Genomic DNA, 12893 nt, shown 5'->3' on the forward strand with positions numbered 1-12893 from the left:
GCTTTGACAAGGCCCTGTCTTTTCTGCATAACCAGACTTCTTGTAACCCATACTGTTCCGGTTACTGCAATATCACTACATCATGTCGGGAAGATTCATAAGCAACAACTTGAATCCATCCGGTCCACCCAGACAAAATCTGATAGGCATCTTTGGCCTTCCCGGATCTGGAAAGACGCATCTTCTGAATCAGCTCCGAAGGGAGCTCGAGGGGGGCCCTTTTTCGTTCTATGAGTACGAAGAGGTCAAAAACGCCTGCCCTATTCACTGGTCTGTCTATGATAGCGCCTTTGAATCCATCAGACATGAATGTGATGATGCTGGGGTCACAGGGATCGCCACAGCTAATTACATGCAACCGGACGACTTCGGCGACCATCCATACACGACACTTCTGGATGATGGTACCCTCGATAGGCCGTTCACGCATATCATTTATGTGAACACCCCTGTCGAGGTAGCCCATCAGCGTTGTATGGAGGACCCTGAAAAGAATCATCTTACCTGGTGTTCTCTTGATTACTTTCGCAAATGGGCCGATGAAGAAATCATTGGGCTGAAAGACACATGTTTCGACAGGGAGATCATGCTCACGATGGTGGATCCTCATGATCTTCCGAAGATTATCGCCCTCATTCACACCTTTCAGCTGGATCGAAATGAAGAACACAATCAAGGCATTGTGGATCAGTGTATTGACGAAGTTGTAGCTCCTTGGCAAGGGCAGGTGGAGAAGGTCCTAGTCATGGACTGCGATGGAGTCTTCGCACCCAAAAATGAGGAGCAGACCTTCTGGGAAATGTTCTATTTTGGCGAGAGTAATGACAAGGGACACCGTACCTTGCCGATGAGACACCCGTGGTGTGGATATATTGACGATTACTCGAAATGCCGTCAATCAAGCTTAGCTTACGAGCAAGCTGTGGCCGACGGCCGATTTGACGAGGCCTGCGGGAAGGCTGCGTCTGTAGTTGCTCTCTATCCTGAAATAAGAAGCTTTTTGCATCGTGTCTCGAAGTGTCCGCGCCTTCGCATCATCCTGGTGACTTCCAGACTCCGCTTGCTGTGGGAAAGGGTTCTGGCGCAAGAGAGTCTCTCGCAATCTGTCACGATAATTGGCTCGGGCCCACTATCCAACCGTTATATCGTCCCCCCTAAGGCTAAAGAGAAACTGATTAAACGCCTCAGGACAGACCATAACTTGCAGGTATGGGCGTTTGGAGGCCACGGTTCAGATGAGCAGATGCTTCATCGAGCACATTATTCGATCATCCTTCGCCGCCCAGATAATCCCTGCTATGAGAGATTATGGTTATCGGGCGTGGCTTTGAGATTGAAGGGTTGGAAGGATTGCATAGACTCAACCACCCTCCATCTGACGGAACTCGAGGAGCCAGCCTTTTTGGATCAACTCATTCAACATCAATTTACCCTTGCCCACGCGACCCACAAGGGTGTAGCAAAGTTGCTGCATACCAAGATGCTGAGAACGATATACTTCCCCGATCAGCATTTGGAGGAAAAGGTCTATCATGAAGCTGGATGGTATCTTGCCAATGAATACATCAGCGAGATAGGAGGCGTTGAGGAGGCTGCTATTGACGTCTCCGAGGAGCCCAAAGCCACTGGCTATCAACTTGTCCGTGAAAGCGGCATGCTCATTATTCCCCTAATGGGAGGTAGTCACCACATGGCTGCTGGTATTCGGGATGTCTTTCAGAAAGCTTGCACCCTGCAGACAAATAATCCAGAAGACATCGATGATGACCGTCTACGGGAAATGGACACTGTTGTGCTTGTAGAAGCTGTCGTGGATAGTGCTGAGGTTATCACGCGTTATGTCAAGCACATTCACAGAATGAAACCATGCCTTCCTATTCTCGTTGTGGCCGGAGTCCTTCAAGCTGAGCTGGTTGCACCGGGTGGACCGCTGCATTCTCTCATTCGAGGCGGCCCCATCACGGTGGTTGCTCTAAGTCTAGCCAAAGGTAGACAAATGACTACCGAAAGCTATGTTTATGAGACTGGTCGCATTTCCTGAGGCGTACCTGGCTTTTCTGGGAGATTTTATCGTGACCCTTATCCATGTTCGACGCCATCATTGTTTCTCATATCGACTGTCCAGCTACCTGACTATTAAATTGGCAATGTTTGAATTTGATATATAGTACTGAATCAAGAACTAATTACCCTCCTCACTACCTGTTCATGTAAACATATCTTTAGTACCAGTAACTGCTATCCCCCGGCACAATACCCCTCTAACCTCCCCACCACAACCCCTACAATCCTCTCCAATCTCCGCGCAACCCCAAACTTCCTCCCAAAGACCCTCAGTAACTCCACCACCAGCCCCAAATCCTCCACCACTTTACTCTCCCTAACCACAACTCCCAACTCATCCGGCCTCGCCAGAGTAGCATACATCAACGCCACCGCGCTCTGGAACACCCCTAACAGATTCAGCCAGTTATACGCGAACCGGCCCTGCCGATGAAGATTCATCGCCTGCCGGATTGCCATGGCAGCGGCTGTCGCTAACACCTTCACTTTCTGTTCGTCCAGAGAGGGGAATAGCGGAGAGGGTCGGTATAGCATCGTCATGTGGGTGTAGTAGTTCAGATCGAACCACGCGCTGGTGAGGTGTGGGATAGGGGATGGCGTGGGTGGGAGTGGGAAGGGCATTGTTCGGCGCCAGTGGAGGAGTTCCTTGTGTAGGATTTGGAGGGTTTTATTCCGGTCTTGATTGGGTGTGTTGGTTGGGGAGTGCAGGGCGGTAGTGATTTCGCTAGCGATGCGGCGGAGGGAGAGGATGTGGAGGGGTATGGAGAGGTCGGTTGTGTGGGTTGGGTCGTCTGTTGTGGTGGTGTCGGTGAAGGGCTGTAGATTGTTGGTTAGTTTAAGATGGAGACTATGAGTTTGGGGTGCGGTGGAGAAGTGGGAAATACTTCGATGTCAATGTCGTTGTCGTGGATGGCGAAAGGGCGGCCTAAGGCTATGGATACTACTCTGTTACTGTTCGTTAGTGGATATGGGACAAGGTGTGGGGATAGGGGAGGGATACCTATCCATCATGTACAGAGAAAAGAATATCCGCTTGCGATATTCGATCACATCAGATGGGAGATTGGCGTAGCTTGAGGAGCTGTGTAGGCCGATACCGATGGCCATGCGGGCGGCGACCCCGACAAGGAAGAATGTATCTTGAATCTGTTTAGTATGATATAGAACAGGTTGAGGGTGAACGTACTTGGACCGACTTGGTTGAAGAAGGAGTATGAGACTTGCAGCATCATAACTTCTAGCGCAGCCTGACTGGTCAATCAATCGACTTTGTCACTGGAGGAGGAACATGACATACCATATCGCCCAAGCCAAGCGCGTCCTCGAAGTATACCATTGCCTTGTTGTAGTACAGTACAGACTCCGACTCGTCTCCCAATGTCACTGAGCAGTGTGTTGTCGACCCGATGGCTAGAACCATCCAGATGCGGAACATCCACAGCGCGGACCCTACTAGAGGGTCCTGTGGGTCGTTGTGTACTCGCCATATGACGGATGCAAACTCGGTTTGACGGATGATAGGGTACAGAGTGTGGGAATGTGCGAAGTAAAAGTCCATTAGATACTCGATATGTGTCCTGTCTGGAAGCTGCAGATCGGCCAGCGTTGTCTCGTCTTCCATGACATGTGACAGAGGCAGTTGGTTAAATAGACATGGTGACGAGAACGTGTTGTTCAGCTCCCATAAGGAGGTTGACGCATCTAGTAGAGGATCTGAGAGAGGACCATCGTATTGGTCTATGGACTCATTGGGAATATCGTCGAATACAAACTCGGCTTTGTCGGGGGATAGCCGTCGTAGGACTGCCTGGGTTAGCTTGGCGAAGGATAGTCCTGATGAGGAACCAAGATGTCGTTCTGCTGCAGCTTCTAGGGACAGTCGCTTGAGCTCATCGACCAGAAAGTCCGATCGGCTGTGAGATGGAGGGGTCGCAAAGGGGAAGGTGTCACTGTTGTCTGTATCTGGGGGTGTCGCGAAGTTGATTATTGGCTGGTCGAAGTCATGGTCGGGATGCAGGTTAGGGTATGGCGATGATACTAAGGCCGCGGCAAGTTGCTTCTCAAGCTCCTTAACGCGAGTTTCTAGTCCTTGTACGTATCTTCGACCCCTACGATTAGCGGGCGAACTCGGATTGCAGTTAGCAGACTTACGCGATTGGATACGTGCCGACTTGTCGATCATCATCGAGAAAACTGCATTCCACCTGGGCCTGGATGCAGGTCTCACATTGTGGAAGTGTACGGCCGCAGCGCTTCTTCCGTCGGTGGCAGCGACGGCAGGAAGTGCTTGCACGGGCTGTACTCGAGGATGAAGGCATTTTTTGGATGGATGGAGAGGGAAAAGAGGGGAGGCCGATGCCTTCACCCTCTTATCTGGACTTCTCCGCATTTCTTATCAAGCAGCGGCCGCGATATGGGGTTGACGGTGCATGATTGGCGTCGAGGTGCAGTAGTGCCGTGTGCTTTGATAAGACGCTAGTGCGTAACGCTAGGATTGTCCAATTACGGGATGAATTTGGGGATTTTTGCAATTGCCAATGGGCTGACAGCAGATGCAGTACATGATACTTGACTGTGGAGCCTGACAGCCGAATAGCTTCAATTTCAATTTCCGGTATGACCCTATAAAGAGCGTATAACAATATATAAATCTTCGAAATTTCTATTACTTGATAATCATCATATATAAACGTCTATATTAGTAAATAGCACTGTTATTCTTGATGTATATGTAAAGTTCACGCTTGCCCAATAATTGCGACGTATCAAATGTGGGACTGAGTAAGGGTCCCAGTGCTCAATACAGTCATTGAACAGAGCCCACTTCATGTGGGCTAGTCCAAGCAGGAAGGGCGTATGGTTGGGTATCCGTCCTGCCAACTTTATTGGTCACATGGTCCTATTCTGCGCCGTTATTCTCTCCCGGTTGCACATCACCACGCTGTGACCCTAACAGTTATTTAGTATATGGCCAGGCTCATGTATGCACCTCTGTGCTTCCTACTCGAGTAACTGGACCCTTCCCTCAAACTATTGTTCTGCCAAAGACACGATTAGAGGCCAAATTCTATTGATGTACAAGGTGTTATGCGTGATGCAGACGGCTTGATACTCGGACACCCTACGCAGTATCGACTGATGGATGATAACATCTTTCCAGTCCGTCCAGCTGTTGCCGTAGACATATCATAGTAGCACAAATGCAGTGCATTCTATGCAGAAGCTACATGCGACCCTCTTCATAATTTACTTATATGTTATAGTCAAGGACGACCCACCATATTATCAGTTTTGTCTCATACCTCCGAACAGAGGCCCCCTTGCTACTCATATATCGAAATGAAACTGATACTTACAATCTCAACGTTTCTTAGCCTCGTCTCACCTCTCTTCGGTCAGCCTACTTTTGAAGTCAATGTAGACTATGTCGTTACCAGCATCACCTCATCCCCAAGCATTGCCGCTACCGTATCTGCACAACCCTCTGCGCCCCCGCCAGGCGTTCCCAATCCAGAGAGTGGTGACAAAAACATCATATCACTCCTCTTGCGTCTCAGCGAGCAAGCTATTGTTCTTGAAAAGACACTCTCTACAGTCGAATTGGACAAGAATAGCATCCCTTCGATCCGCGCGCAGACCCGAGCCATTACCGCCACCGGCGACGCCTCAATAGCCCAAGCGCTCTCCTTGGACCACCTGAATACGCTTGACAGCACAAGAGTGGCTCTCAGCACAATTGCACTGAAGCCGATTTTCGGCCACTTATTGACGATCATCAAGAACAAGGTGAGTGAGCCTCGTATAAATACGTGGAAGTTGACGATAGACTAAATCGTAACAATTGGTAGAAAATCCCGCTTTGCGAAATACAATACTGCAAAGAGATGCACGACTGGATAGGAGTGGTGCGAATTAGCGCACTTAGGCTTTGTGTCGCTGTCACTGGTATAGTCAAAATTTCGGAAGGGCTTTTGGTTGAGGAGGCTTGGGCCAGTGTGGACCGTCGGTTTCCGGCAGTCTTGGTGGAGTTTCACGGCCCGTTTGCTTGAAGAAGAGCAGGTAGACGTTATTTGGATGCTTGGGACTACTGGAAATGGATTAATGTCAGTCACAGCATGAATATGAGCTTCAGCAGAGTGCTTAGACGGGCTATGCCGGCGGATCCGTCGTCGCCATAACCATTTAGCCAAAAGTCCCGAACAAGCCGTGCATCCGATGTTTAGTTCCAAGCACCCGAAGCTGCTTCCTTCTCTCCACCCACCTGCATGTCTCGGCCAATATGGTAGCCCTAGTAGCCCTATCCTCACCTCAAACCACCTTATCACGAATCTTGAGCACAGGTCCCCCCAAAACCCTAATCCAATAGTCCTGGAGTTTTACTACTAACGCCATTTAATCCATGACAGATCCCCCTTCCTGTCCAGCAGACAGCCTGTCCATCCCAGAAACCACAGTATAATAGGAAAAAGAAATAGGCCAACAGACCTCAGCCCCATCGGCCCCCATCGGCCCCCATCATAACCTCAACAGGCCCATGTCCTCATACCTATTTTTAGACCTACTCGAAACCCCAGACAGCATCACCTCCTTCTCCTCCATGTCCGTTGCAGTAAGAGCTGGCAGCATCATGCAAATATTATTCGTTCGGCCCCCTCCCAACCTCCCCCCAGAAATCTCCTAGTTTATATTAGTGAGTATTCAGGATCATGCAACCTTTTGGTTGTAGGTACCTAAATCAAGGCATTACATCGGGTTACAAGCTAATCAGGATATCGGATGAGCCGAGTTGCAGTATTTGAGACGGTGGGTAAAATCGGGGGTTTAGTAGGTAGGCAGTGGAGGGCGAGACGGGAAGGGTCTAGACAATTGCTTTCTTTTGGCTAGCTGGTGCCGTTCACTGAGATTAATCCTAAGCAAATTACTCGCTCGAAATCATAGATTATGAATAACGGACAATGACAGGCAACCAAAATGCACGCAGGAGATTCTGGAGGCAGGAGGAAACTTGGATAGAAAAGTAATGTTTGAACAGGATTTGTAGGCAAGAAAGGACTGGGAGAAAGAAAGTATCACAGATAAAACAAGACATTGGATAAGAGCAGAAGGGGCCATCAGAGAACTGCATCTAGACAATAGCCCGCAGGTACTATATGGAAGAAAGTACCATGATCCGCCATTGATATGGTGCCATGGCCCCTGGAGACTTAAGCCAAGTAGTGTGATAAACAGATGAGTTATACCCTTACTGAATTCAACATGACTCCTAAGCTCTGTTGATATTCTCCGATAAATTACCGATCATCAACCTGTTCTCCTGTAGATCCGATTGGTCATGTTCATAATGGATATCGTCAGCACAGGCAGGACCCTTTAATTTATTCCTGGAGATCCCGTTCTCCACAATGCTTGGTTGCTGACTGCCACAGACCATCGCTAACTTGAAGCGGAAAGTGCTCCGAAGCAGGGTCTCATTTTGAAACGGAGGATGTACATGTCAATGTTGCAGGTTGGCGTTGATGACGGCGCACCCGCTATAGCTAGTTGGCTTACTTCTTGGTGAATGCCGCATTGGACACGGAAAGTCGGACAAAATCAGTGTCAATAGTAAGCATCATTGACCAGATTTGATCTATTTAAACTGCGTCCTCTGCCGCCCCGTCCGTGTTCGTGTCTTATTCCAAACCACCAACCTCTTTTCCTCTTCGAAGACTTCTCACCTACCGCTTCTTTGCTCTATTGCCCAACATGAAGCTCGCAGTGACACTTTCCATGCTTGCGGCCACCGCCATGGGCCAGACGATGTGCTCTCAGTATGACAGTGCCTCGAGCCCCCCATACTCGGTGAACCAGAACCTCTGGGGCGAATACCAGGGCACTGGTAGCCAGTGTGTCTACGTCGACAAGCTTAGCAGCAGTGGTGCCTCGTGGCATACCAAATGGACCTGGAGTGGTGGCGAGGGAACAGTGAAAAGCTACTCTAACTCCGGCCTTACCTTTGACAAGAAGCTCGTCAGCGATGTGTCAAGCATTCCCACCTCGGTGCAATGGAGCCAGGACGACACCAATGTCCAAGCCGATGTCTCATATGATTTGTTCACCGCGGCGAATGCGGATCATGCCACTTCTAGCGGTGACTATGAGCTTATGATTTGGTATGTAACGTCGTAAACAAGATAGATGGAGGAGGCTAACGTCACCAGGCTTGCCCGCTACGGCTCAGTCCAGCCTATTGGCAAGCAGATTGCCACGGCCACTGTGGGAGGCAAGTCCTGGGAGGTGTGGTATGGTACCAGCATCCAGGCCGGTGCGGAGCAGAAGACATATAGCTTTGTGGCAGGATCTCCTATCAACTCGTACAGTGGGGACATCAAGGACTTCTTCAACTATCTCACCCAGAACCAAGGCTTCCCGGCTAGCTCTCAGCACTTGATCAGTGAGATTCCCTAATTCTACTACCGAGCGCCGCATTGGAACGGTCACTAACAGAAATGATCACTAGCCCTGCAATTTGGAACTGAGCCGTTCACCGGTGGCCCGGCAACCTTCACGGTTGACAACTGGACCGCTAGTGTCAACTAAGTCTCTATTGAGAGGCTTTAGGCGCAGCCTGGGTAAATAGACCCCATCGCGGGAAATAACAGCTTGGTTTCTCGTTCTAGAACGTCGGGCGTGTAAGAGCTAGAAAATCCACCCACTCTGATTGGAGACACTCATTCAACATTGGTCCTCTGTTTCAGCCGGGCAAGGCACAGACAGTGTGTATCTAACCCAATCAAATCTAATTGGCGTTGCTTAAATTCTGAGCCAGTCCTTTCCTTGAATGGTAACCCACCCGTAGAGCGATGATCATTAACAGATCCGAGTTTTGCTAGGTTAAATTGTTGACCGATCCCGCTCAACTAGCTTAGCGCATCCGGCAGATTCAGTCTTGACAGTGGGCCAGGCATTTCCTGAACCCCGTAGAAGGAACAGACCCTTGTCTAGAAATCTCAAAAAAGTATAAGCCGAAACCCGCCCCGAGTCATTCAGGTGCCGTGAGATAAGATTCCTGTTCGCAGGCCCAGGCGGTGAACTCTATGAAGAGGGAGCATCGCTTGCCGATGTCTGGTTTGGGGACCATGACGTCCGGTTTGGCAACTCGATGTTCTGCGCTAGACAGACCTTGCAATAGTGGATTATTTGCGCGGCTTATGGTCTTCCACGGCTATTCAAATCCCGCGGCTTATGGCTCTCCACGGCTTGTGGTCTAAACTTCTGCAGTTCGTAATAAGTCGAATCAGACCATTGTAGGATCTTCGGCATATAAGCCTGTATATGAGAGCCGAGATGGCCAGGGCTTAAATTAGATGGACGTTACTAGACAGGGGTATCTAAGACATCCGATTCTTAGTTGTAGGCTACACTTCAACTCTTCTCGGTAACGGCAATTGGTTGCCCTATATGTCAAGGTGATTTGACCGTACTTTATCCGCGGCGGGATTCAAGAATATCGCATTGGCTTCAAGTGTAAGACTTGCGTCTAGAGTCACTAGTTGCTTTTTCATGAGCTGTCATGGAAGGTCGGCGGTAGGCAGCCCCCAAACAAGATGGTATATTGTACAATGACTTTAGCTTCTGAAATCACTTTCATTCATCCGTCCAGATGTTGCCGAATAATATCAGGCTAAATCCCTTCACCGCACATCCTATTTTAGCGCTAGTGTATCAACTTCCTCACTCGCCTTTCCATCAACTCCTCAAACTCATCAACTCCTCGTCCCAAGACACTCAACTCCCCACCACGTACCATATACATGACTCTCCTTTTATTCTCTAACTCGTCTTCTTCATCATCCTCCTCACTCTCCGACTGCACTTCATCTACAACCCCCTCCACAGCCCCCCTCATAAACCATCTATCATGACTAACAGCAACAACCGCCCCATCCCACTCATTAAGCGCCCGTCTCAACGCCGTAACAGTCTCGTAGTCCAAGTGAGTCGTGACCTCATCCAGAACAAGGCAATGAGGACGACGCCAGAACAACCGTGCCAGTGCACAGCGAACCAGCTGTCCGCCCGACAGCTTGCGAATGGGTACATCTGAGGCCAGACGTCCGGGCAGTCCCAGCTGACTTAAGAGGCCGCGGATCTCACCCTCTGTTAATTCCCCATCGACCTCTCGGGTCAATAGTGCTAGTGATGTGAGTGTTTCATCCTGCGCACCAAGGGCTTGCAAGGCCTCAACACCATGCTGGGAGTAATATCCCAGGCGTAGGCGAGGGTGAGTATTCCTTGTTCCTTGTGTCGGATTTGTTTCTGCCACTAATGTTTGAATAAGTGTTGACTTGCCCGCCCCGTTCAGCCCCAGTATCCCAATTCGGTCGCCCATACCGACCGATAGGTCGACATCACGGATGACGATCGGAGACGTAGCCGCGTAACGAAAGCTGACTTTTTCAAGGGTTATGAGCGATCCTGGGAATCGTAGATCAGGCGGCTCCGGTAGTTTTATAATAACCGGTCGTTCTTCCGGGGGTATGTCGATCTCCTCTCGTGCAGTAAAGTGAAAGCCAACTAGGTCGCGATTCAACTTAAACCTACCACCCCTAGCACCGACTTCCATGCCCCACCGGTTATCTAGTTTCTTCTGGCGTGACTTTGCTTGTCGGATCTTGTTCTGATCGTCGTTTGCCTTGCCCGCTTTGAGATTGGCTGCGATCGTCTTCTCAATGTGGGCTTTTTGCTTGTCCTGTGCTTCCTTCATTGTCGTGAGATATTTTCGTCGTTCGGATTGCGATATCTCGTATGTGGGTAGGTCTCCGTGGAAGTACGTGAGCTGCTTGTCTTTGAGAATAATCAGATCTGTGCAGAGACTGATGAAGTCTCGATCGTGGGAGACGATAATCATGGTAGGTGGCTTGCGGTTATCCCCCATTGAGGTGAGGTGTCGTTGCAGCCAGATAATGCCCAGCATGTCGAGGAAGTTTGTAGGTTCGTCAAGAATTAGTATATCGGCGTCCTCTAGAAGGGTAGCTGCGAGAGCTGCTCGCATGTGCCAACCGCCCGACAAGTCGGAGATAGGCTTTGCCATCATTGCAGATGAGAAACCTAATCCGGTCAGGATACTTCGTGCCCTAGTCTCTGTTTCTGCGACAAGAGCTGGTTCGATTTGTGCTTGAAGCTGCGCGAGCAAGTCCACTGCATCTTGAGTCTCCTGCTGGAGGGTGTCGGCTGAGATGTCTTCGTTGGATTGTTCTAGCCTAAGTAGATTGTCAGTTCGCAAGGAATAGCGATGACCGAGGTCCATGTGTAACGGATCGTCCACGCACATTCTCCTCGATTCAGCAACTACTTTCTCAAAAGCCACAAGCGCTTTCCTGGCTTGCATGCCTCGCATGCCACTGCGAAGTCGAGCATCTTTATCCAATATGAAAAGACGTTCTTGGAGGCGCGCATGTTTTAGCGATCGAAGGGCTCTAACTGGAGCATAAGGATCTGAAGTATCAATTCCCTGAGACAGGGCTAATTTGTCAGCTAGCACACAGTTGGATGAGGCATAAACATACTCGATATCTCTTGTTCGATGGTACTCCTAGACGTGGCCCTCTCTATCACAGTCTGTAGGACATTAAGACCTGTACTATCCCTACCCGCTTGCTTGGGATCATTGGCCCCATCCGTCAGTCTGGTTTGCTGAAGTATAGCAATTTTGGTGTTCTCCGGTATTCCCGGAATGAGCTTCTCTGCTATACTTCTCAGCAGGGCTGTTTTCAGATTGTGTAGACTGGTCAGCCCATGACTAAAGTTGGCGTATCTGGCAGGTCTGTCTCACTTGACTTTCCGGTCCCGTTCCGACCGACGAGAGCATATCGGCGGCCTTCTTTTAATGATAATTCCGCGTTGGATAAAATCTCGAGGCCGTCTTTAGACCTCGCTTTTGACTTCCCCTTCGTGTCCGACTTCTTCTCCCCAGATGTAACGAGAATTTGTAGTCCTTTTATGTCGAGCTGGAGACATGGGCATAGTCAGCATATGAGGCCTATTGAGTAGCTGATTGCTGCAACCGAGTGCTATTACCTCGCGATGATTAGGAGATTCGATATGGAATCGAGTTTGTTGGGAGGTACATTGGATTGTTGCGGCTGATTCCATTGTGCCGGGTATCAAACTGTGCCATATGTTAGTAATATATCCGGACTGTGGCTTAAGCATGTAGTGCCAGCGAACTTTTCTGCAGCAGACTGGGGGGCTTGATGATCAAGGGTTATTTTCTGAGCAAGCTGTTTGGTCCTCTTGGTAGCTTTGAAGATTCAGATAGGCTGATAAAAAATACAGATCGTCCTTATGGTGCGGTTACATACCAAGGATAAATGATCCTTTCAAGTCGGGGTCCCGAAAGGGATAAGCCATGCGCTGATCAATTGAGAGGAACGGCTAGTAGACTCGACCTCTGAAAAAAATGGGTGGGGTACCAAAGCTGGCTTATCGGGTTCCCGTAAGAGACTATGCCGCTATATTCCCTTCACTATGGCGCAGGAACCGGATTTCTGAACGCGACGGATGGGTCCATGTCGGGGTCCCAAAAGGGAAGGTTGGTCACAATGAACCACCTCGGGACGCCTGCACCAGTATCCACTATCTCTAATTAGCGTTTCTGCTGACTGATCAGCAACCAATCATTGTCTTAGATTGGCGGGAAGTATTAAAAGTACTACGTAGTCATACTTGTTCGACTCATCGGTTACTCCTGGCATGGTGCCAATGATGGTGTCCTGGATCATGACTCCAATAAGCGGAGATTGAGTCCAAGACAAGCGGGGAGCTTACCGCAGCCCAGAAAAGGTTAA

At 49.5% G+C, this 12893-nt stretch overlaps 5 protein-coding genes across 5 annotated transcripts; 3 read left to right on the forward strand and 2 right to left on the reverse strand.

The window, feature by feature from the left end:
• Positions 1 to 82: 82 nt before the first annotated feature.
• BO88DRAFT_411624 (uncharacterized protein) lies at positions 83 to 2041 on the forward strand (the record flags this gene model as incomplete). The annotated part of the gene is made up of 1 exon (XM_025708049.1): positions 83 to 2041. One exon carries the CDS (start codon positions 83 to 85, stop codon positions 2039 to 2041), a length of 1959 nt encoding a protein of 652 aa, XP_025566514.1.
• A 197-nt stretch (positions 2042 to 2238) lies between these two features.
• On the reverse strand, positions 2239 to 4382 carry BO88DRAFT_473377 (fungal specific transcription factor domain-containing protein; the record flags this gene model as incomplete). Its single annotated transcript, XM_025711772.1, has 6 exons — positions 2239 to 2880; positions 2949 to 3009; positions 3065 to 3203; positions 3251 to 3311; positions 3362 to 4163; positions 4216 to 4382. The coding sequence occupies 6 exons, from the start codon at positions 4380 to 4382 to the stop codon at positions 2239 to 2241; spliced, it is 1872 nt and encodes a 623-aa protein (XP_025566515.1).
• Positions 4383 to 5403: 1021 nt separating this feature from the next.
• On the forward strand, positions 5404 to 6113 carry BO88DRAFT_450109 (uncharacterized protein; the record flags this gene model as incomplete). Its single annotated transcript, XM_025710546.1, has 2 exons — positions 5404 to 5850; positions 5913 to 6113. The coding sequence occupies 2 exons, from the start codon at positions 5404 to 5406 to the stop codon at positions 6111 to 6113; spliced, it is 648 nt and encodes a 215-aa protein (XP_025566516.1).
• Positions 6114 to 7809: 1696 nt separating this feature from the next.
• On the forward strand, positions 7810 to 8814 carry BO88DRAFT_473380 (glycoside hydrolase family 12 protein; the record flags this gene model as incomplete). The annotated part of the gene is made up of 3 exons (XM_025711773.1): positions 7810 to 8216; positions 8265 to 8497; positions 8564 to 8814. The coding sequence occupies 3 exons, from the start codon at positions 7810 to 7812 to the stop codon at positions 8641 to 8643; spliced, it is 720 nt and encodes a 239-aa protein (XP_025566517.1). The 3' UTR covers positions 8644 to 8814.
• A 774-nt stretch (positions 8815 to 9588) lies between these two features.
• Positions 9589 to 12388, reverse strand: BO88DRAFT_381514 (P-loop containing nucleoside triphosphate hydrolase protein). Its single transcript, XM_025704589.1, has 6 exons — positions 12274 to 12388; positions 12124 to 12214; positions 11879 to 12053; positions 11613 to 11810; positions 11376 to 11568; positions 9589 to 11306 (listed from the first exon to the last, which is right to left on the reverse strand). Exons 2-6 carry the CDS (start codon positions 12196 to 12198, stop codon positions 9761 to 9763), a joined length of 2187 nt encoding a protein of 728 aa, XP_025566518.1. The 5' UTR covers positions 12199 to 12214; positions 12274 to 12388; the 3' UTR covers positions 9589 to 9760.
• Between the last annotated feature and the right edge of the window lie 505 nt (positions 12389 to 12893).

The sequence above is a fragment of the Aspergillus vadensis genome, assembly GCF_003184925.1.
Source record: "Aspergillus vadensis CBS 113365 unplaced genomic scaffold BO88scaffold_3, whole genome shotgun sequence".
Taxonomy (NCBI): domain Eukaryota; kingdom Fungi; phylum Ascomycota; class Eurotiomycetes; order Eurotiales; family Aspergillaceae; genus Aspergillus; species Aspergillus vadensis.

Excerpts from the sequence above, each read along its gene's own strand:
- BO88DRAFT_381514 (XM_025704589.1), bottom strand. The coding sequence starts at position 12,198 with ATGGAATCAGCCGCAACAATCCAATGTACCTCCCAACAAACTCGATTC. Across the intron at positions 11,811-11,878 it reads GAACGGGACCGGAAAGTCAA|CCCTGCTGAGAAGTATAGCA; the intron begins GTGAGACAGACC and ends ATCTGAAAACAG. Across the intron at positions 11,569-11,612 it reads CATCGAACAAGAGATATCGA|CCCTGTCTCAGGGAATTGAT; the intron begins GTATGTTTATGC and ends CTGACAAATTAG.